Source organism: Vigna unguiculata, chromosome 1, assembly GCF_004118075.2.
Source record: "Vigna unguiculata cultivar IT97K-499-35 chromosome 1, ASM411807v1, whole genome shotgun sequence".
In the NCBI taxonomy this organism is placed as follows: domain Eukaryota; kingdom Viridiplantae; phylum Streptophyta; class Magnoliopsida; order Fabales; family Fabaceae; genus Vigna; species Vigna unguiculata.
In genome coordinates, this window is record NC_040279.1 from 37816433 (window position 1) to 37841462 (window position 25030).

Here is a 25030-nt window from a genome sequence, read left to right on the forward strand (position 1 = left end):
TAAAAATAGAAAAGAAAAATAGCCCTTTAAATACTTGAAAGAAAACTATTTGGCACGTCATTACAAACATCTAACTCCCCAGAGATCATAAGGGGTGTCAGATTTTGTCTAAGAAGACATAGCATGAAATCACCTAATGTGAAAGAATTAGTAGAGAATCCTCAATTTCTTCAAAGTGGTCTGAAGGGATCCAGAGTGAGTGCGATGGAAGATTTTGCTAACAGCTTTTGCGGTTGGAGTTGGGAGGAGAACAAGTTGTTTGAGCTAGCTTTGGCAGTGGTGGATGAGCAACACCCTGAACGGTGGGAAGTGGTTGCAGCCATGGTTGGAGGAGAAAAAAGTGCAGGAGATGTTCGACAACATTACGTTATCCTTCTCCAGGATTTACTCGTCATAGAATCTGGAAAACTGGACCATAAACTTGGGGAAGTTATGCCTGTTGTCTTGGTTGAGAGCAAGGAGTAACTCCCTTCTTAACACCATATTCTTTTAGAATGGAAGCAACAAACATCTGTCATCAAATTTCTTGGTCTCTGTGTTTCTGTTAATCAAGTTGTTTGCTCATTCAATTGGAAATAACATGATGTCTGGTTACAGAAGGCATCAGTGGAGCAACTTGCCTCATGGTAATTCATTTATGCTTCTATTTTTCTTTTTCTGTTTGGTTGAGTAGAAGTTTCACACCCACCACCTCTTCAACTTTCTGTTTGTGTTCAAATCTCTATAGTGTGGCTACTCAGATTTCGTTTTGTAGCTGCTGTTTTTGGTTCTTCACTGTTTCTATGGGGCAACCAGGTTGTTCTTGGTGTTTGTTTCCCATTTCATTGTCTGATTCAAGTAGTTCATGTCCCTTGCTGTTAGCTATTCTGTCTCTAGCTGGTTGAATTAGGCCAAAACACACGTTCTGCTACAGAATCAGATCCATTTTAAGCTGCAATCACATTGCTGCTTGGATTGGAAGTGGTAAATAATCCAAAACAGGGATAAAACCAATCGTGAGAAAAGGTCACCGAGACAACGTTAATTCAAGAGACAATAAAGAAAAAAGGTCAGAACAGAGTACAGTCCTTAATTGGTTTATCTGGTAGCATCTCAAGTAGTAGTGAATTCAAAATTTAAGGTTTGATAAATATAATGTTATGTTTCTAAAAGTACTGCAGCTAGGTTGAGAATTCTTTCTTCACACACTCGTCAGAAAGCTAAAGATCTTCTTACCACATGTTTTTTATGAGTATCCTGTCCATAATAAAGTTCCATTATATGACTATGGTGATGCTTGTGAAACGAGTTTCGCACAGTGGAAGCAATTATTAACCTTAAAATAATAAACAGACATAAAAAAACAATCACAACCAGATAACTGTGCATGAACAAACACATTAGCAACAATAAGATTCAATCCAAAAGAGCTGATGCAATGATTAAAATCGTTTTTACAGTAAAGAAATAAAGAAAGGAGACAGAGCCAGGGAAGAGGCAGTGCATGAGCGTAGCCACAACAGATCTCTCTCTCCTCGCATTCTCACTTCACCATTTTCTGTTGATAGCTCCATTCGTGCTCTGTCTCTTCCCAGCCTTTGTTTCTTCTGTCTCTTCTCTTTCACTCACTCAAACTTTGGAAGAACTAACTTACCTTAAACCTTATCACCATTATTGATCACCCTCTCAAAATTGGGTTTGCACATTACTTTTGCATACATTTCATACAACCCTTCTCTATATATAATACCGGTAATTATAATAATAAAAAGTGTACCACAGAGAGGAATGAATGATTTGTAGTACAAGCATGTACTAGCAATTTTCAATCCAACGTTGCTCTGTACTACTTCATGATATTGGTAGTACACTGATGCAAATTTCATTTCAAAAGTGAAAAAGAAACTTCAGGTCTATTCAACACATTCAAGGTATCATCACCACTTTTTTTTTCTCAATTTTAAATTTAATTTAATCTCATAGAACCAATTTGTAACGCATTTATTTATATATACAGTAAATTAATCTTATTTTTATTCGTGATAATTTACAATTTTGAAGTTAAAAATTTAATGACAATTGATTGGGCATGATGAGAATGGATCTACTCATGTGATGCTGAAAGCAAGTGGTCCTTTGTTTTAGTAAAAGTAGAAGTAGCAGAATCGAAATGTTAGTAAACAATGTCACCAAACAAAAGTACCGAACATGAAGATGATCCTTTGTTGTGATAACACAAAAGTGGATTGTTAAAGAAAAGGGGGTGGTGGTATAAATGGCAATTAAGATAAAACGTGGGATGGTGGAAGGAAGGAGTATGGTCTATTTTGCCTTGTATTTGCAGTTTCTACTCACGTTAAGGTGAGTGAGACGCACGTGGTGGGTTCTTCTCCCTTTTTCAATTTCTTTGCATCAAATATAATTCATATTTAAATTTCTAATAAAATGGAAATGGATAATCAATTTAAAATACTTCATGTCTCATTAATTGTGAATAAAAAAAATGTTATTAAAGTTTAAAACGTGAGGTGGCATGAGGTCATACATATCTGTACTATCAATACTTTTGTTTGTACTTTTTAGGTATTAAAAAATCATGGGTTCGAGATCATATAAGATATGACCTCTAGTTTCCTCCCTAAAATATATAAAATATAGGAATATAGTTTTCTCGGATGTAGGTTGAAGTTTGCATCTTCGAGATTGGAGAAAAAGCACTTATACCAATTCATAAAGGGACTTGTTTTCTCAGCAAGACACTACTAGGTTGTTTAATTTTTATGACAAGAACATGTGAGACAACAAAATTCCAAAATTTTGTAATTTATAGTTGATTTAATAAATGACAAACATATATTATCTTTATCCGTATGCATACTTACTTAATATGAAAATTTTCTGTTAAAATAAAAAAATTCTAATAATATCCAAAGATATTCCAAATGAACTTTTTTTATTTGCAGGACACTCCTTCTACTACATTCTCTCTTTTATTACTACTAATTAAAAATGATTGAAAATCATAAAATTAAGCGTCGAACTCATTCACATCGTGTTCAAATAGTTGAAGTCCTCAAACCGCTAACAATTCCAACATGTTGAAATAGTTGAAGGATAGTGAAATTTGATCGTAGATTAACATAAAATTTAAGTTCCATGGATAATGATGTGGCAGGTGCAGAAATGTGTAGTATCCAATTTCCAAATGTATTTTCTCAGAGCAATAAAGCAACGCGAATTCATTTTCAATAAGAGAAGAAATGCAGAAATGTGCCAATTGTTGTCGCGGACAACATGCTTCTGCCCACGCAACATGTGTACGGTTACATCCGCAAAGCTGAATTACATGATCGACGCTCACATACAAGACAACAACATAAACCAGGCTCGCGAACTGTTTGACGATAATCCCTCATCCCGCAACCTTGTTTCCTGGAACATGATGATGACGTGCCACGTCAAACATTATCAAATTGAACACGCCCACAAGCTGTTTGATCAAATGCCCCTTAAAGACACGGTTTCCTGGAATATCATGCTTTCTGGTTTTAGTAGAATCACGGACTCTGATGGGTTGTACCGCCATTTCTTGCAAATGGGAAGATCTGGTGTTTCCCCAGATGACTATACCATCTCCACATTGCTCAGAACAGTTATAAGTACTAAGTTGGATGTTTTGGTCCCCCAGGTTCATGCTCTGGCGCTTCATTTGGCACTTAACTTGAGTGTGTTTGTTGGTTCTTCGTTGATCAGAGCTTATGCGAGTTTAAGAGAGGAAGAGGCTTTTAAGCGTGCGTTTGATGATATATTGGTGAAAGATGTCACATCTTGGAATGCTTTGGTTTCTGGTTATATGGAAGTGGGAAGCATGGATGATGCACAAACAAACTTTGATGTGATGCCCCAAAGGAACATAATTTCCTGGACTACTTTGGTGAATGGTTATATCAGGAACAAGAAGATAAACAAAGCAAGGTCTGTTTTTAACAAAATGAGTGAGAGGAATGTGGTGTCTTGGACAGTAATGATTAGTGGGTATGTGCAAAATAAGAGATTTATGGATGCATTGAAGCTTTTTCTTCTGATGTTTAAGTCGGGAACTCGTCCCAATCATTTCACGTTTTCAAGTGTGTTGGATGCATGTGCTGGTTGTTCCTCTCTTTTGATGGGAATGCAGGTGCACCTGTGTGTTATCAAGTCTGGCATACCAGATGATGTTATCTCATTGACCTCGCTTGTGGATATGTATGCCAAATGTGGGGATACGGATGCAGCATTTCTTGTTTTCGAGTCCATTCCGAAAAAGAATCTGGTGTCATGGAATTCAATAATTGGCGGCTTTGCTAGTAACGGGCTTGGTAACCGAGCCCTAGAGAAGTTTGATAGGATGAAAAGAGTTGGTGTTAAACCAGATGAAGTTACTTTTGTAAATGTGTTGTCAGCGTGTGTGCATGCCGGTCTTGTTGAAGAGGGTGAAAAGCACTTCACTTCTATGCTATCCAAGTATGGAATCGAAGCAGAGATGGAACACTATACTTGCATGGTGGACCTCTACGGAAGAGCAGGGCAATTTGATGAAGCAGTAAAATTGATCGAGAATATGCCATTTGAGCCTGACGTGGTGTTGTGGGGTGCGCTGCTTGCAGCTTGTGGCCTGCATTCAAATTTAGAACTTGCAGAGTATGCTGCAGAGAGGATCCGCAAACTGGAAAGGAACCATCCTGTTTCTTACTCAATTCTTTCAAAGATCCAAGGTGAGAAAGGAATATGGAGCAGCGTAAATGAACTTAGGGACTTGATGAACGTGAAACATATCAGAAAGCAGAAGGCAAGTAGTTGGGTTCTGTAAACTCAGCCGAGTGTTAATGGTTATGAGCAATGTGCAATTTATGAATTTGTGGCTCTTTATACTCAATTGAAGTCCTTTGGTACATTAAAGTCCAAGGGATGTTGAAGTCTCTATCACCCTCAAGCCCCTGGTGATGGAACATTCTAGATGAACTTGCAATCAGTTATTTCCCCCCATTGGCTTCTGATGAATTAAATGCCCATTTTATTGGAGAAGAATGAAAAAGTTGAATGAAGTTTATTGTAATTTTCACTAGCCGTTCAGTGGCAAATTCTCAAAGACACTTCACACCTTATTTGTTTTTCTGGAAGGTTTAAATGCTTATTTAGTTTGTGTACTTCTACAATCTTTAAGTTTTAATTTCTATATCTTAAAACTTACTCATATTTGTCTTTACACATACAGTTTTGCAGTTCATACAGTCTTTGTCGTCTAAAAAATATATGTAAGAATAAAAATAAAAAAAATAATAGTTCCTATATTTTGAACTAAAACATAAAGATTAAATAAATTTATTCTGGAAATGACTGTAACATGCATCTGATTTTTTTTTCTCTTTTAAGAGAATAAGTATTTCATTTTAAGTTGATTTCTCTTTTGAAACTTTATAGTAAATTTGAATAAATTTCTGATCATCTAACATGCACATTAACTATAAGATGAATAAAACACGAGATTAGCATAGAACAATAAACACATAATTGCATCGTTTGATCTCTAGACAAAGTGTATTTCTTTCATATTTAATTTTTTATTTAGAGAAAATTTGTTATTAATTTCTTATAAATCAAAACAATCGACATTACTAATTAGTCATATATTTTAACAAAATTAAAAATATTTGCATTAAAAATGAAAAACATTTCATGTGGTAGTTTCAAATTGTCCCACTCAAGTCTCAATATCAAACCATATGATGCCTGGATATTTTTGGATAAAAAAGTAAATTGAACTGATTTTGAGGTTCACCGCACATAGATATTTAAAATGACCTAAATTTACTTTAGTTCTTAAGTTTTTCCTTTATAAAATTTTAATTACAAATTAGATCTTTAGATTTTTTTATTTTTAATAATTTTGATATAATGTTAATATATAATCTTATTAATTAAAAAACAATAAATATATATATATATATATATATATTCAACAATTTACAATATATTGATAATAGATTAAAATTACTTAATTTAAAAAAAAATCAAATCTGTTTTTCAAAGCCCTATAAAAGTTATACCAATCTTTTTGTCTTCACAAAAGGTTGCACAATGTCAAGTAAGAAAAATAAACCATTTAACTTTTCCTTATTTTCGTTTGTCACGTGCATGCAGGTTCTCTTCAGTGGTTGACAGAGCAAAAAGTACAAACCAGTTAGGAATTGCAAAATTGTCATATTCCTAAAAACAAATTTGTAATAATTATTTAAAGAGATATCCATTTCCAACTTCTGTTTCACCCACATAAGGGGCTAGAATTATAGAAATAGTATTAATATTTTCGTATAAATGTAATTAGTTTAGTTTTTAATTATAAATGTATATTAATAAGATATTTTTAAATTGTATTAAAATTTATGTTAATACACTCATACTCTAAATAAAATCATTAGTATTTAAATTTATATTTTAGACTTATATTCTATTTCTAGTTGATAAAAAGGAAAAATAAAACCAATTTTATTTTTTAAATATCCATGAATATTTGTGAGTATTTGCAAGTTTTTTTTTCTTTTTAAAGGTTGAGATTAAATACCAAATCATGTATACTTGCAAGTTGGTTGATCAGATAGAGAATGATTTTTTTTTTGTCAAACAATCTTTTTTCTTTTTCTTTTCAAGAATTTGCAAAAAGTTTACAGTGTAAAACGTTAGAGTCAATAGGTTTTTCTTTGTAGTGTGTTAGGAGACAATAGAAATTAAATTTAAGAAGTGGTTTGGTTATCTTTAATTTTTTTTTTTATTACAATTTGAAAAAGTCTCTGATTTTTATTATCAATTTTTTATTTATAAGATTGAGGAATGAATGAGTTTTTTTATAAGACTTAAACCTGAATTTAAACTTACTAGGAATTTTGTATTGGAGACATCTATTCTTTTTCTTTATAAAAAAATTGACACACAATGGTACATTCTAAAACAAATAAAACGTTCTCATATTTCGATATAATTTATAAAAAAAAAAAAATGCTCTAAGATTTTACAAGAGAGTCAACTGCAGTGGATGAAAACTAATGACTTAATAATTGACGTTTTGGTTAAAAAATAATTGATATAACTGTGATAATAGGAAAATCTACTAAAAAAAGAGATTTGTTTGAGCTTTATTTATATAGAGGTAGTTAAACGTCACCCACTTTAAGATTAAGACAAAAGAGACTGCACTTTTCTTTTCGTATAACTAAAATACACCTAACATAAGAAATAACAAAAAAATGTGTGGCCAGCATCAAATCAAGTTTTGTGGCCCTCGAATATGGCTTGTGGCGCGTTTGGTTCCATCGCGTTGACGGGTTTTTTCACGTCAAGCTACGAACAAATAATTCTAGCTTTCACGTTTTTCAGCAATGATAAGTTGTTTTCACGTGATTTCTCTCGGTGACCAGATGCGCCGTAAGTAATAACTCATATTTAATTGTTGTTGTAACGTTTGTTTCAAACATGATCTGTGACTTCAATGCCAGATCTATATTAAGCTTAGATATAAACCAATCACGTTGTAAGAGATTTGTCACTTTCATTAAACCCAATCTTAGATGACAGGTTCAATAGATTATGTTTTATATCATAAAACTTGTAGTGTTTTAAAATAGTTATTTTGAGTTAATTTATTTTAACCATGAGTCGGTTGATAAATAATTAATAGGTTAAAATGTTTAACTGCATCGATTTAAAAGAGCAGAACTTCAGTATTGATACTTTTATACTTACAAAACCAGTAACACTTGTGATAATGCATTTATGGCCTTTCCTATCTGCATTTCCATACCTGGAACAAGTTGTTTGACCCCTTTCTTTCATCTTTTTCTCCTTCTACAAGTGTTTTCTTATGATTTACTTGTTTAGGACAAAATTAAATTCTTTCACAATTGATTTTAGTTTCATGTTAGAGATGTGTGATTTTATGACACAGAATTGATCACTGCATCCACTATAATCGATGTAATTTCTAGTGCTCCAAATAATTCAATCGCTTTCACCCATAAGGAAGAAAATGGCTTTATCAACATTTGCAGAACTTTTTCAGCGTGGATCGTCTTCCCAGATTCTTCCCTGTGCAAAAATGGTGCTTTGCCCTTACTCTGTCATAAAGTGCCCCCTAAGAGATGAGGTAGTGTTATCTTCCCACAGTCAGAGGGATCAAGCTTACTGAATTGGTCACAAATTTGCAACACATCTTTTTCCTGTATTTTACCCATCTCTTTCAGCTTGAAGATTACATACTCAGACTTGCTGAAAACAGAGCCAAGAGGGAAGAGTAATGTCAGATACAGAATTATAGTAAGAGCAGCATCTAACAGAATAATCCTTTCAAATAATAACCACATAAAATAATCAAATAATTCATTGATGAATCACACTCTCTGCCCCTACCTGTACACTCCGCATGATGCATGAAACATCCAACACGGTTAGTATTATCTTTATTTAGAAAGTGACATTTTCCATAACAGATGACAGTTCACGAAAAACAAGTAAAGAAAATAAATTCCCTCAAAACCATAATGTTTAATCAAATTATAGTTATCTCCGCACATGACTACCATTCATATTTTTGTTCAAAACATTTTAATGCGCCTCCAGATCTCACGAATCATAACATATTGTATGGTGTTAGCTAATTGCGGTGCGTTGTACTCGATTAGAATATCCTAATCATGGTATCCTATGCTTTTGGGGCTATTTTCCTATGAATACTAGATACCAATAATTACAATAATGCCCCATTTGATCACTTTACGCAACAATCTCTACTTCTGCTTACTTGTAATTAGCAATAGGAAGAGCGTAAATTAACATGTATCGGTGATTTGCGGTTTCATCAAATGTCTAACGTTATGCAAAATATAACTGATGCAGACACAATTGTTGTACTGCTATCACACTAAGTCAAAAAGATCTCGATGTTACAGTCTCTCAATTGTTATTATAGCTGTTCTTTTAAAACCATGATAATTGGCAACAAGGCTTTTTCATGATTGCAATTTCGGTTACAATATCAATTTTTTAGACCTTTTTAGCAACTGCAGTTGTTGTTACATCAATCGCATTTTCATGAAATTTCTTAGTATGGTAAAGATGGTGATGAAACTGTGACAGATTAAAACTTTGATTGGTAAGAAAAGCAAGAGAAGACAGGAGGAAAAATGACGACAGTACCTGATGAAACCAGTGTGGTTGATATCAGCAGCAAGCAAATCCTCAACAGTAATTTCTCTCTGCAACACCTTGTTGGCCATTCTGCGATGCCTTCTATTGATTCTGGCCTCTGCCAAATAGAGGAAAGCGCGTGCCACCATGAGAGTAGAAAAGAGCAACCAAATAGCAGCAAATAACCGACCGGGAAGTGTCTTAAACGCCCTGTCTCCATACCCAACCGTTGTGACAGACATAACTGACAAGTAGATAGAATCAACCAAATCCAAGCCCTCCACAAAGTACAACACCAAACACCCAATCCCAATACACAGAACAACAACCCCAAGCGCCAAACCAACCTTCAACCTGATCCTCATCCTCCCCTTCACCACATCAACGATGTAGTTCCGGGCAGAAAAACCCTTCCTCCCAGTTGCACCCATTTGGAGCCCCGTGAGGATCATGTTCTCTTGCACATCCAAAACGAAGTTGACAAGGCCACTGAGGAGTATGTCGATAAAGCCGAACCCCACCAGCACAAAGACGCAAGCGAAGACCTTTGTAAACGGGGTCAAGGGAGCGATGTCTCCGTAACCTATGGTACACATGGTAACTATACAAAAGTAAAGGGCATCGACCACGGGGTGGGTCTCGATGCCGGAGAAATTGTCCCTGTTGAAAGAGTAAATGGCGACTCCCACGCAGAGGTACATGGCGAGTAAGCACATGCCCTGTCGGATTATGGAACTGGACTGAGGCTTGGGGACTTCGGGCGTCTTAGGTTTGAGGTCCCGCATGCTAACCAAGGCGGGTGCTGTCTTGCAACGGCTGAGCTTTTTCTTCTTGGAGTGAAAGGGAGAGGGTTGGGAGAGGTGCTCCTGAATCTCGGCGTTACGGGCGGCGCGTGGGGCTGTGACGTCGTCGAAGGACTTGGAAGATTGCAAGAGGAAATCGGCGCGTTGGGAAGTGATTGTCGTTGTTGTGAGAAAAGGCTCGTCTTCCATTGCAGAAAGCAAAAGAAGAAAAGAGAACATAGAGAGAGCTGAGAGGAGATTGGTGTGCGTGGATAGATTTAGATGGTACGGTGTGTGAGAAATGGTTGAAGTTGAAGTGAATTTTTGGTTTCATTATTGTTACTTTCTCACTCATCACTCAGCCACCAAACACTCATCACTTCCACTGGGCCCCACGCCACGTATGCTGATTACGACCCTTCGGGGGCTTCTTCTACTTATTCCATGCCAGAGACAAAGTTACCTTGCGTTTTTATATATATTTTTTTTTAAAAATAATTTTTTACTATTAAATTTTGATAATTTTTTTTTATAATTTTAGATGGTATTTTTTAAATGATTTTCTATTTTTATTTTTAATATTTTAAAATTTCTTAAAAATGACATATTATATTATAAAAAAATTTATCAAAATTTAATAATTAAAATATTATTATCTTTTTATTTATTTCCTTTCGAGAGAGTGATGAAAATAATTAACATTGTCAATCATACAACTACCAAGCAACAACTAATTTATTTTTTTTTCTAAAACTTAGCAAACTCCTTTTCTAAACATTACCATATTTTATATCAGAATATTGTTTTTTTATCAAGATTAAAGATAAAACTAATAAATATTACTTTATTAGTTCTTTAATAAACATATACATTCTTCTAATATACATTTTAAATATTTTTTTCACTATTACATTATACATCTTATGAGTCCTTTTTTTTCTTTTAAAGGAAAAATTGAAAAGATTTTTCTTTTTAACGAATTAAAAGGGACAAAATGATGTGTTAAATCACCTAACTTTATTAATGATGTGTTAAATCACCTAACTTTATTCTTTTTATCTTTTAAAGTTGAACCCTTAATCCATTTTGTCACCATTATCATTCTATATAAAAAAATAATGATGGTAAATCTTAGTATTTTTATGATAATTTAAAATATGACTTAGTTAATAAATTATACCGTATCCAATAAAACATTTTTCTTATTATAATTGATCGTTACTAATTTTAATACTATTAATAAATATAATTTCATGTATATTAATATACTTATGTGTGAATATATATATAATGAAAATAGAAGAAAAAGAAATAGCATTAGCTTGCACGTAAGAAAGGTGGACCTATGTCAAATTATTTTAATCGAAATATTCAAATCAATCCATATATGCACATGATTAATTTAATTATATGGGTTAAAACTTACGAACCTACTTGATTATCAGGAATTTGAGTTATATTAGGTTAAAATCAAATTATAAATTTTGATAAGAGTCAAAAATAAATTTAGTCCACTAAAAATCTTATTTATTTACATTGAATTTGAGATATGTTGAGTTGACTCACTAATTCATCCATAAATTTTAAGTATTAAATTATATAAAAAAAGAAAACCTAAATAATTTTTGCGTGAACTTTTTAAATGGTGCATTTTCTTGGAGCTTTTAAAATATACTAAATTCAGACGGTGGATTTTGTTTGGACTTTTATTTTTTATTTAATCCAAGATTATTTGGTACATAATCAATTAGAAACCTTTTTATGTGGTGTTTTATATTCATATGAATGAGATGAGTAAATTTTGGTCGGTCAAAATTCAATGCTAATTACTGTATACTGGATTTCCATTCAAGATTTTTAGAAAAAAAATTATATATTATTTTAGATTAAGAAAAACAAAATTTGTATTTTTTTTATTAGTCAACTTATTTAACCTACCCATATGTGGTAGGTCGTGTCTGGTTTGAAATTTTTGAAATCATTGTTAAGTGAGTTGAGTTAAGTTAACTCATTAAGTAACTAATCTGTGATGAACTAGATTGGACAAGACTAGATGGTCCGTTTGAACAACTTTACATGAAATAATTAAGAAACAAAAAAGATCATTAAAAAGGTGATTGAAGTTGTGACGTAAAGATTATGTTAAAAAAAAAAAACTAAATTAAGTTCCAAGAATTTATAAATTTAATTTAGTTTATATTAAAAAATGTATTTCTTTTAATGTCAACAAGTTTTTATACTTTTTAATTTGGTATCTATCATTTAATTTTTGTTATAAAAAGGTAATTTGATTGCTACCTTACGTGGTTATTGTAAAAAATAATATAGTCAAATTTTAAACTTCTTCTAAATTTAAATATAGAAAATAAAAAAATAACATAACTAACCATTATGTTATTTATAAAGTTATTTATTTTTAATTTAATATTTATTCTAATTTTTTATTACATTATTTTTTAATTGAATTTACTTTTAATTATCTGATGTTACATTTTGAATGGTAAACCATAAAGGTCTTAAATATTTTTATAGAAGGAATATATTTTATATAAATTTAATTAAAAATACTTAAAAATTTAATAATTTTATTTCTTTATTTTTAATGCATTAAAGGTAATTAATGATATTATCAATTATTCCATTAGTCAGAAAAATCAACGAATAAAACTTTAATGAAAAAAATTAAAACCTTTAGAGAATTTACATAGAACAATAATTTATTTTTGATAAAAAATATTTAAATATTTAAATTTGTGATAAACTCAATAAGGTAGCTTTCACTTTTGTCGATGTTGTGATGGTGAGAGTTTTAGTTTTATAAAATAAAATAGATGCACTTTGTGCTTTGCGTGAGGGAGCATGTCATATTATCCAGTTAAACACAACTTGATGCTTAAATTAAGTTCAAATAGACATTTAAAAAAAAAAATTAAAGTCCAGTTATTGTAACTTGGCAATTAGGAATTGTGTTGAGGAGAACCACAGAGGGGTAAATGTGTCTCCTACTCATAGCAATAAAAAAAGATATCTTCATTAACAACTCATCTTCTATCTAACTTCTACACAAAAATTGTATGCCTATTTTATGTAATTTGGTTAATTTATTCAATTAAAATATTAATTAATGTTAAAGATTTTGAGAATTTTACAAAATTAAAAATGTTTTTAATATATATTAAAAAATATAAAAAGAATAAAGAATAAAAAATCCAGCAAGTTGGTCCATGAGTCTACCAACCTTTCTTTTCTTTCATGAAGCAAACCATATTCTCACTCCACACTAACTATAACGGGTTAGCGTATCCAATGTATATTTGACTCTCAACTTCACTCATTTTCCACCCAACATGCATATTTCTTTATTCCATTTTGCTGTTTTCCTTCCTCTTTTTTTTTTTTTTTTCTATTTCAAGATACTGTTTGAGTATCGGCTTAGCTGTGTATTTTCTACATCCATGATTTGGTTCAACCTACGAATTTATTGGTTAGAAGGAAGGGTTCATATTCATTTATTTGTTTTGGTTAAGATTTGAGTGTGTTTGCTTTCAATAATAAGTAAATTGAAGAGAGAGTGAGTGGATGAATTTGAGAAAATGGTAAGGGAGAAGTGAGATTGTTTGTTTCAAAGAATAAAAAGATGAAAATGAAGGAATTTAAAAATAAAGTTTGTATAAATTTATGAATAATTTGATAAATGTGATAAATATAAAATAATATTTTAATAAATATAATTATTAGATTACATGACATGTTGAATACATCTTCACCTACCTTCAACAATAACACAAACTCTATAATGCAAATTCTAAAGATGCAAGGAATCTCTCTAGTTGGAGAATATAAATTCATGCATCACTGCATTCACATTTATAAAACAAAAAGCAAAATGTGAATTTCAGAAATGCAGAAAATCTCTTTAATCAGCGAATGGAGATACATGCATCATCACTGCATTAACAATTAAAATATAAACAAATGTGAGTTTGAATTTAAAACAAAATAAAAGTAATGGACATTAAGTGAAAACATACTTGTTAATCTGAAATTTAAAAAAATAAGGATGTATAAGTGTTGAACTGTTTTTCCTTCTCATTTCTTCTTTAATGTAAGGTTGAGAATATTGCATTCATCTTCAGATTCATTTGCCTAAATCATATCTAATCCCTAAAAGTAAATATATTTCATTCATCCTTCTTCGTCTCTTTAGATAATAAATCTTTAGGTTTAATTATGCCTTTGGTCTCCATTTTGGAGTCAAAATCTCAAAATGGTACCCAAATGTTTAAAAGTCTCAAAATAGTCCCCTTTTTTGTTGAAACGTCTCACGTTTGTCCTTGCCGTTAAGTCAACGTTGACGCCGTTAGAGGGAGTGCCACGTGTCAGTTCCTCGATTTTTTGAATTTTTTTATTAATTTTTTTTTTTTTTTTTTTGAATTTTTTAAAAAAAATTAAAAAAAATTGTCACGTGTCAAGCTGTCATCGTGCCACGTGGCATGACAGTGACACATGTCAGTATTACGCCACGTGTCATTTTCTTAGTCTCAATTTGGTCCCTTTATTTTAATTTGTCTCAATTTAGTCCCAATTTTTGTAAAAATGGAGCAATTTTGTCCCTCTCCAAATTGAAATCAAATTTAATTTCTGTATAAATGTACACAAATATTTCCATCAAAATTGATATTTCAAGTAAATATTTTTAACCAAATTAAGTTCATTTAATTAATATTTTACATTGAACTTTATTTAAAATGGTTTAAAAGTTGTTAATAGAAAATAATGTTAATAGAAAAAAAAATCATAAATTACCTAGTTCATGTTACAATAAAACATATATAAATTTAAAATTTGAAAACAATTTTAAGTAAAGTTGAATGTGAAACATAATTTTAACTAAACTTAGCTATGTTAAAAATATATAATAAAAATATCAATTTGAATAAAAATATCAAATTTAATAAAGATATTGGTATAACATTTATATAAAATTAAATTTTGTTTCAATTTGAAGGGGACAAAATTGCTACTTTTTACAAAAAATTGGGACTAAATTGAGACAAATTAAAATAAAGGGACCAAATTGAGACTAACAAAATGACACGTGGCGTAATATTGACACGTGTCACTGTCACTGCCACGTGGCACGATGACAGCTTGACACGTGACAATTTTTTTTAATTTTTTTTAAAAAATTCAAAAAAAAAATTAAAAAAAAAATTCAAAAAAAAATTAATAAAAAAATTCAAAAAATCGAGGAACTGACACGTGGCACTCCCTTTAACGGCGTCAACGTTGACTTAACGGCAAGGACAAACGTGAGACGTTTCAACAAAAAAGGGGACTATTTTGAGACTTTTAAACATTTGGGTACCATTTTGAGATTTTGACTCCAAAATGGAGACCAAAGGCATAATTAAACCAAATCTTTATAAGCAAACACTACATTAATAATAAGTGAGTTTTATGCGTATTTTTTCTAAAATTATTATTTTAATAAATTATTATATTAATAAGTAAATCTTGTTTATTTTTAAATAATTTATTATTTCAAAAATTATAGTTTAAATATCCTGATTATCCTTTTAATATATTAACTTTGTCATTTTATTTCTTTTCTTTTCCATTTTGGTCTTTGCGATATAGTTTTCTTTGTTTCAATACCTTAGTAATAATTATTTAAAAGAGATCAGATGTAAGCATAAAAATATTTTTTAAATAATATCATTAAATATAACACTAAGTATTTAGAATTTGTTATATATATATATATATATATATATATATATATATATATATTAGAGTATATTATTTTAATTATAATATTAGATTATTGATTATACTATTTTAATTCCAATGCTTTCTTTTTAAATTTAACATCACACTTTATTGGTACCCTAATTTCGTTTTGTCCAATTGGTTTTCAGATTTTTCATTTTTCAAAATTACTCCTATAAAATTCTTTAACATACTTTAATATCTTGCAATGAAAACAAAATGAAATTTTAATTTTTAATTTTAATATATAATCACATTTTAAGCCTTTATTAATTTAATTGGAGATTTATTTGTTATAAAATTATGTGTGTAATTTAAGGATAATTATATTTTTATTGTTTTTTTTTTTCATTTGACCTATGAGGTGGATTTGGATGATAAGTGATATTTTGGATATCTAAGAATCAAATTTTGCTGCTCACGAGGGTGTGATTCCTTAATTATAAACGGAAGATTCCCTTAATTATCTGACACAAAGATCGGAGAGCTACAAAAAACCCAACCCAAGACACAAAAAAGGATGGCCGAATCAGTATTACAACAAAGCCCGTGAATAAAGATCATCAGGTTTCTCCCTGCACCCCAAACATTCTTATGTACCTCTAAAAATTACAATTTTGACCCTAAAGATTAAAAAAAAAAATGAAACAGATTTCAACATTCGTTTTATAATTTTTTTTAGGTTTTTTTAAAACAGATGTCGATATTCGTTTCACATTTTTCTGAAACGGATCTCAATATCCGTTTCACAGATTTTTTTTTTTGTTTTTTTTGTAAAACAGATGTCGAGATTTGTTTCATATTTTTCTTAAACGAATCTCAACATCCATTTTTTTTTTGTTTTTTTGTGAAACGGATGTCGAGATCCGTTTCACATTTTTCTTAAACGGTGTAAAACGGATCTCGAAATCCGTTTCATTATTTTATTTTTTTGTGAAACGGATGTCGAGATCCGTTTCACATTTTTTTGAAACAGATCTTAACATCTGTTTCATTATTTTTTTTTGTTTTTTGTGAAACGGATGTCGAAATCCGTTTCATATTTTTCTAAAATGGATCTCGACATCCGTTTCATTTTTTTTGTTTTTTTGTGTTTTAACTTTTTCAACCACCGAGCTAGATAACAAATTTATTAGAGTCAAAATTATAATTTTGGGGGTACTGAAAAATATTTGGGGATGCAGGGAGAAACCCGAAGATCATTAAACCGAGCTTCACGTCCTCTTTTTTGGGTTCTCTTTCTATTTAATTCTATATTTTCCTATTTTTTAATTGGTATATATTTTCTATTATAAGTAAAACATAGAAAAAAAAATAGTTATTCCACACATTCGATAATCATTTAACACTCAGGATAAAATAATCATAAAAAAAAACTTCAACAAAGAAATAGAGAAACTAAAAAGTACTAAAGGGCAATATTATTTTAAAAGAAATTTAAAGATATTCTATTATTTTAATATTAAAAAATTAAAGTATAAAAAAATAAACGAGTTTTACTATTTATAAAACATATAATTTTTCTAAAAATCAATTTCTAGAGTCTCCTCGGTTCTTTCTATAGTTTCTCATTTTTGTGTTCATCTATTTGAAAATCGAAGATCGTTAAAGTAATTCTTGTGACGAATTCTTCACTTCTGTTCGATCAGTTTTTTCAATTGAATAAATTGATTTTCTGCCTTTTTCTATTGGTCATATGTTATTATGTGTGTGAGCGTTTCTGATTTGGTAATCGCTGAATGAGAATACATTTGCTGAACGAATCCAAAGTCAGAGAGCTTATTCACTTTGTAGTCACTAGTCGATAACACTCTCATTGAACAAATTTTTGAGAAAATTACCTTTATGAGTTTTAGTGATTCACTCGTCGGGAGAGCTGTTTAGTCCTTGGACGAGAGTGAACATTTGTGCACTTTTCGCCTAACGAATAGATGGTCTCGCTGAGTGAGTGTATTAGAGCTTAGTAGTTATTCTATGCTTAATCTTGATGTCTTGTGGCTAATGTGAATTATTACTTATGAACTAGTTGGTGTAAGAGATTAATTTGAGAATGATTGATATTAATTCAAGAAGGATAATTATGATTTATGGTAGTGTATGCACTAGTATATGAATTCAATTGACAGTTATTCTGGAACTTTAATAATCATTCAATTATCAAGTAGAGAAGGATGGGGTATGTAGTGAGAGGAGCAAAAAGTCTTAGTCTAGGAGGTTTAACTTAGCCAAAGATATTAACGGACTACCCTTGTGTGTGGTAGGGTGAAACCCATTGACAATGACGTTACAAAGCAGCAGAGGCCATCACAAGTGCATAACTTGCCAGGATCCGATATTAATGCATATATCTGAATAATTGAATCATATGAGTCTTTGTATGGAATGAGATAATATTCGCTTATGATTGTTATGATTTTTTATGTATAGTTAAGTAATTGTATTCTTTCAAATTATTAAATGTTTTCATGCATTAGCTTACCCTTTCTTCTATGTTTTGTCTCAGTCTTTTATTCTTATTTATAATGATCATCTAATTGGTGTGAACAAATGAGGAAGTTACAAATGGACCAATTAAAGAAGAGGGAGATACAACTTTCTAGCTTGCGTTTAGGACTCTTGTGTACATATATCTTTTTTGCAAAACTCTAAACCTTTGGATTGTCATGTATAAACCTACATTTTAGTTTATCTTTTGGATGACTGTAATATGATAATTACATTTTAGTACTCTATTCTTATGATTAACCATATGAAATGTTTTGTTTAGTAGTTATGCTATTTAAAAGAATGTTGCAAAAATAAATATATTATTATGTATATTCTACAATATATAAAAAATATCTTATATAAAATAAGTATAAGAAAATAAATGCTACTTGAGCAAATATATATATATATATATATATATATGATTCTCCTTTTAGTTTTTAATTCACTTTTAACTCTTTTTCGAATATAAAAAAAATGAAAACAATTAAGATAAAATAAAATTTGAAAAATTATGAAAGATTTCGTTCTAATTTAATTGAATATAGTAAAAAAGAATACATAGATATGTAATTATATTTCGTTTCAAATTTTCAGTATTTTTATTTATTTTTAAATATTTTTAATGATATTATTGTCCCGGTCTATGAATTTCTGCTTTTCCTTTCTTTTTCATAGAAATTGAATTAATAATTCAATTTGATTGAAGTCTGGACCACATTCCAATCTCAGATTATATATATATATATATATATATATATATATATATATATATATATATATATATATATATATATAAAGATTATTTGATACTATTTAACCACCATGTATATATCATTATACATTAGTACCCGTGAGGGAAAGAGCCTTTACTTCCTTAATCGATGTAGTCCTGAAGTAACCTTAGACTTACAAGAAATCACTCTATGTTTCTTGTGTCTCTAACTCGTTTATAAATTAACCCTAACGTAGAAAAGGAGTCTCTAACTGCCCCATTTTTAAACCTTAACTAATGCATAACAAAATTAACTATGACATCATTTTGAAAATAACACATGCACCCTCTCTCCCCATCTTTCCAAGAAGACAAAATATAAAGATTTTATAATGCATAAATATTATTACCCTTTAAAATATAAAATAATAAATTATATGTCACCGTATGCTTGGCAGAATAGTTCACTTTCTCCCTTATACACCCACCAAACGAAGTTTAGACTTAAACGCAAAGGAGCACAAAACATAAAATATGAATCTACTCATCTATAAATAGAAACCCTATTCACAGTACATGATCACACATTAGAAAATCCATTTTGTTGAGCATAAGCATCATGGCAGTGTCTGTGCTACGAACAAAACGAGGCCTAGTTAAGCCATGGAAGGAGACTCCACTGACCACACTAGATTTGTCAGTGATCGATAGGTTACCTGTTCTAAGATGCAACGCTCAAACCTTGCATGTGTTCAAACACGGTCCTCAAGCAACAAGGGTCATAAAAGAGGCCCTCTCCAAAGCACTCGTTCCGTATTACCCTCTTGCGGGAAGACTCAAAGAATCGCAACTCGGGTGCCTTCAGATCGAGTGCTCTGGTGATGGCGTGTGGTATGTTGAGGCATCTTCTGATTGCACCCTCCACTCTCTTAATTTCTTTGATGATGTTCACTCTATTCCTTATCATCATCTTCTTCCCGATGCTGTTCCCGAGACCCAACCCCTCGTGCAAATGCAGGTATATAGTAATATATCATTTTCACCTTACATATTTCTTGATAGCTCAAGTTTAACAATGAATGAAGTATTGAACTTTGATTTCCTTCAGGTGACACAATTTGCTTGCGGGGGTTTTGTGATAGGCCTCATATTCTGCCACAGCATATGCGATGGTCTTGGTGCTGCACAGTTTCTAAATGCAGTAGGGGAACTAGCTAGAAATCTAGAGAAACCTAGCATTGAACCAGTGTGGCACAGAAACTTCTTTCCATCTTCTCAAATCACTGCGTTGCCACCAACACCACTCGCTCCTCCTGAAATGCCAGAATACAAACTACACCATGCTAACATAGACATGCCCCTGGATCAAATCAACCGACTGAAGAGAGAATTCCAACAAGTGACTGGACTCAATTGCTCCACCTTCGAGATTGTTGCAGCAGCATGTTGGGCCAGTCGAACAAGGGCCGTTCGATTTGAGCCCAATACGGAACTGAAGCTGGTGTTCTTTGCAAATTGCCGTCAACTGTTGGACCCAGCTCTGCCGAATGGCTTCTACGGCAACTGTTTCTTCCCGGTGACGATGACGGCTTCGTGTGAGTCACTTAGGAATGCAACAACGGTTGGTGTGGTGAAGCTGATACAAGAAGCGAAGGCCAAGTTAGGCGTGGAATTTGACAGGTACTTGAAGGGAGAGCATTTGAAAAATGGAGAAGACCCTTTTGCGCCTCCACTCACCTACACCACTCTCTTCGTGTCTGAGTGGGGAAGGCTGGGATTCAACCACGTGGATTATCAGTGGGGTCCACCCGTCCACGTGGTTCCCATCCAAGGCTCTAGCATTATACCAGTGGCCATTGTGGGGTCCATGCCTCTTCCCAGCAAAGGGATTCGTTTGATGACGTGGTGCGTGGAGGAGCCTCATCGCGTTCCTTTCCTTCATGAGATGCATGGTGTGATGAATGAGGGACTCAGTATGTAAATAGAAGAAGATGAAGGGTTCCAACAAAAATTATAACCTTTCTTTCTGCTTCTCTTAGTCTTCTGTGATGTTGCCATTTGAAATAAATTGTAAATTCTGTGAAGTTTGTTTGAATGTGGAATTGTTTTTTACTTATTAATATGGATATTCTATGGATGTTTGTTACTCAAAATTCAACGGTTTAGTGGGGTGCACTCTATATTTCATGGTTGTGAAGAATAAGAAGGGTAAATTTAAGAGTGAATGGGACGTACTTCAAAGTGTAAAAAAAAAAAAAACACGTGAAAAAGGTAAATATGATGTAAAAGGAAGTAAATATGAGTATTAATGGAAGGAGTCGAAGTCTTTCTCAATCAAGAGAGATTATTACGTAGACTTTGGACTATTTAGGAGTGGTTCAGCTTAATGGTCTGGGAGGGATCTTGGTGACCCACATTTTTTTAATATTTATATATAAAAGTTAAAAGGATAATTTTTAAATTTTAATATAATTGATACTTTTAAAATTTTTGTATACTTATATAAAAAAAAACTGTCATCCCTAAATATTTTTTATTTTATTTTAAAATTTGATTTAAATATTTTTTAATTTCTATTTTTATTGTATTTATTCAATTTAGTCCTTATTTTTGTTTTAAATTTAATTATATCATAATTTTGATTAATTTAATTTTTTTTATAAATATTATACTAATATGTTTTCTAAAATTAACATTTTAATAAATTATTTTAGAATTCAATTATAAATTATTAAATTTAATTATAAATTAAATATAATTATTAGATTCAATTGTTCAATAAAATATAATTATTTAAAATATTATTAGAATATAATTATTTAAGATATTTACGAATCCCAAAAAACTAAAATTTTAATTTAATAAAAATAACTTCTAAGATATTTTCATTGAATCCCAAAATAATGAGATTTGAATTTAATATAAGTAGCTGAATCCACAAATACTTATAATTTATAAAATTGAAATATAAAATTGACGATCAAATTTAATATGAAAAATTGAATTTTATTAACCGAAATCTCAATGTTGATTGCAAACAACATAAAATGGTAAACAAGAACATTCTGTACTAAAAGTATAATGGGAGGATGAAACTACACTTATTTACTGCATAACCAACTCAATAAAATTTAACCCTACTATAATATTCACAAGTTCTTTAGTACAATAAATTTTCGGGGAGTAAATTTCCATTTAATCATATTCTCTGTGAATTTACAAATACATTATAAATATAAATTATCATTTTTGGTACAGTAATATAAATTATTCAACCAGACTCGCATTAAAGCATATCTAGATCGTGAGACAATATGTTCACGTGATTTAGGTTTATCAGTTCATTAACGAAGAGTAATATGATTTATCTATAACATCGAATTAGAGATTACTGCAACCTTATATGCGTTTACCAGAGACTTTCTATTCACCTCTTCAATTATTTCGATGAAAATGGAAATAAATACACAGAACCAACAACAAATATTCTTTTTTATTATGATTTTCTTTTTTGTCCATACAGTCTTTGGATCTGTTGATGGTGGAACATTGCAATTGAGTATTGAAAAAAAAAAAAAAAACTCCATGATTATGTGATTGAAAATATTTGAATATCTACACATTTTAAATGGTGTTGGTTTCGTATAAACACACCCACGAGACAATAGACACTGTGCTTCTTTTTGTTATTTAAAACTTTTGATATACAAGAACTCATCCTTATACTACTGTTTTAGTGATAAGTCTAACTCTATTATTAGTATCTCCATCACCTCCTACATTTGTTTTCGCATGTATATAATAATATGATCATCGCAAAAACAAAAAAAAAATAAAAAGATACAAAATACAATAATAAAGTAAATATAAAAATAATTATAATTAAATATATCGAGAAAGTTTTAGACTCTTGTTTCTGGGATACAAAATACTAATAATCCTACTTTTTAGAGATATAGCTGAATTTTTAATATTACTATATAATATATACTCTCTATTTTAACCTACCTTTTTATTAATAAAATATTTATTATTTCCTGGTATTCACACATTATACATATAATCATATAATCGTACAAAAAATAATTTTTTATACCATTAAAATTTGTAATTTTGTACCAAAGTTATTTCTATAATTATTTTTAACACATAAATATAATTTGTGAACACTTCTATTTATCTCATTCCTATCTTACAACATTTACACACACATATAATACAACACTTCTATTATTTATCTCATTCCTATTTTACAATATTTACACACACATACAACAACTTTTATTACGCAACCCAATATACCATATTCATTATATTAACATCATATTTAATTATTCCTTCTCTATTCTTATCAACACAAAAAAACAAAGAGGTAACAATTCAATCATGTTCCCTTACAATACAACTCATCACCAACCTGTTTTCAAATAATATATTTTAACTAAAAGTTTCCTAAATCACTCTGATATTTAGAACCACAATTTCACAAAATTAAAAGTTTTAATCAACCTCACATCTCAAACCAGAATACTTTTTAGAATATTTTCTTATCTTTCTCATACTTAGGTCAACATGCAACTACATATCATACCCGAATATTTAAATTTAACAATATAATTTTAAAATCTTAAAGGAATTTAGCTCCATTACCTTATAGAATACACTTTATTATTATTCTTCCTCTACACAGCTCCACTACTTAGATATTATTATAGCTACACAATAAAAAGCTCAATCGATGATCAAGGCATGATTTTAGAATCACAGCAAGATAGAATTTCATCAAGAAAACAGAGAAATTACATGCAGTCCAGGAAAACTACTTGTATAAGAAAACATATTGGTTCTACAAAAATTGCATAACTTGAACTTTCCTTAGGATGAAATCGAATTATATGGAACCCTTCATACTAACTACTTCTATATGACATTGGATCTTCAAGAAGAATGTCAAATTTTTTAGGGAGAATGAAGAAGGATGGAAGAATCTAGTTCCCGGGAATTGAAATTGGAAGGAGTTTTCAAAACTATTTCTAACCTTTAACTTCTTAATATAAAAAAATTATATATAATTTTTTTTTCTAAGTTCTCACACTTTAAACTTTGTCGCGAAATTAAAACTTATCGTTGTGTAAAACTTTGATAATTTTGGTCTCAAACATAACAAATATCGATATATTTATTCTAATCCAATTGCATTAAATCTTTATAGTTTGTCAAATGATGTTTTAAAAGCTTTGTCCGGACAAGCTCTGGCTCAAATGTTAGTTCAACGTAAAAAAAAAAACGTTATGTTAAAAGTAATTATACCAATTTATTTTTAAAATTTGAGATCAAAATGTATCAAATTTTGACACAGATATAAATTCCAACTATGTCCAAGTTTAAAACTTATAAACATATTTGTCCTTTATCAGAATAATGAAACAGAATAATCAAAGTTGTACTTAGAAATTATTAATATTACTTATAAACATATTTTTTTAATCAAATTTCAAAAAGGTATAAAATGCAGGCAAATCATAGAACTTAATAGTATCACCATTGATTTTTTTTTTGTTTGATCAGCATCACAATTGATATACCATGATTAAAACATTTAAAATCTATTATAAATTTTCTATCATGACTAAAACATTTAAAATCTATTATAATTTTTCTATCCTGACTAAAACATTATCACGTTTTTTATTAAGACTTACCTATACACCAATTAATACTAATTATGACTATTCACTAAGCTAACAACAAAGTAAATTACATAACTGATTAGATGCAATAAATTATTTACCTTACTTAAAAGGTAATTTGCTTTTTGCAAGAAAAATAAATCCATATTAATAAACTTACAAATAGACGGGTTGAATTTCCGGACTTTGGTTTTAACAAAATATGTTAAATAGTTATAATATAAAACAACAATTTTTTAACAAGATTTGTGTTTGGACGCAACTAAATAGAAAAAACAATAATATCACTTTAATAACTTTCGCAATATTCCTTACAAATCAAACTAAAATATATAAAAAAACAAACAAACTTCCTGAATATAAGCAGCATTGAAATATCATGGAAAGTA

The 25030-nt window shown here is 30.4% G+C and overlaps 3 protein-coding genes and 1 long non-coding RNA gene across 4 annotated transcripts; 2 read left to right on the forward strand and 2 right to left on the reverse strand.

Moving 5' to 3' along the window:
* Positions 1-1711, reverse strand: LOC114186882. Its single transcript, XR_003605164.1, has 2 exons — positions 1634-1711; positions 1-1315 (listed from the first exon to the last, which is right to left on the reverse strand). It is a non-coding gene; the product is annotated as an uncharacterized LOC114186882 (long non-coding RNA).
* Positions 1712-2975: 1264 nt separating this feature from the next.
* On the forward strand, positions 2976-5157 carry LOC114178699 (pentatricopeptide repeat-containing protein At4g02750-like). Its single transcript, XM_028064756.1, has one exon. It carries the CDS (start codon positions 3143-3145, stop codon positions 4826-4828), a length of 1686 nt encoding a protein of 561 aa, XP_027920557.1. The 5' UTR covers positions 2976-3142; the 3' UTR covers positions 4829-5157.
* A 2556-nt stretch (positions 5158-7713) lies between these two features.
* On the reverse strand, positions 7714-10293 carry LOC114165054 (two-pore potassium channel 5). The gene is made up of 2 exons (XM_028049705.1): positions 9205-10293; positions 7714-8277 (listed from the first exon to the last, which is right to left on the reverse strand). Exons 1-2 carry the CDS (start codon positions 10215-10217, stop codon positions 8130-8132), a joined length of 1161 nt encoding a protein of 386 aa, XP_027905506.1. The 5' UTR covers positions 10218-10293; the 3' UTR covers positions 7714-8129.
* A 9228-nt stretch (positions 10294-19521) lies between these two features.
* On the forward strand, positions 19522-21079 carry LOC114173749 (acyl transferase 4). Its single transcript, XM_028058333.1, has 2 exons — positions 19522-19969; positions 20060-21079. Exons 1-2 carry the CDS (start codon positions 19571-19573, stop codon positions 20930-20932), a joined length of 1272 nt encoding a protein of 423 aa, XP_027914134.1. The 5' UTR covers positions 19522-19570; the 3' UTR covers positions 20933-21079.
* Positions 21080-25030: the final 3951 nt, after the last annotated feature.

What these genes read in the sequence shown, in the direction of transcription:
- LOC114173749 (XM_028058333.1), top strand. Translation starts at nt 19,571, where the DNA reads ATGGCAGTGTCTGTGCTACGAACAAAACGAGGCCTAGTTAAGCCATGG. An exon ending in AACCCCTCGTGCAAATGCAG is followed by an intron (nt 19,970 to 20,059) that starts GTATATAGTAAT and finishes GATTTCCTTCAG; the next exon opens with GTGACACAATTTGCTTGCGG.
- LOC114165054 (XM_028049705.1), bottom strand. Translation starts at nt 10,217, where the DNA reads ATGTTCTCTTTTCTTCTTTTGCTTTCTGCAATGGAAGACGAGCCTTTT. An exon ending in AACCACACTGGTTTCATCAG is followed by an intron (nt 8,278 to 9,204) that starts GTACTGTCGTCA and finishes CTCTGTTTTCAG; the next exon opens with CAAGTCTGAGTATGTAATCT.
- LOC114178699 (XM_028064756.1), top strand. Translation starts at nt 3,143, where the DNA reads ATGATGTGGCAGGTGCAGAAATGTGTAGTATCCAATTTCCAAATGTAT.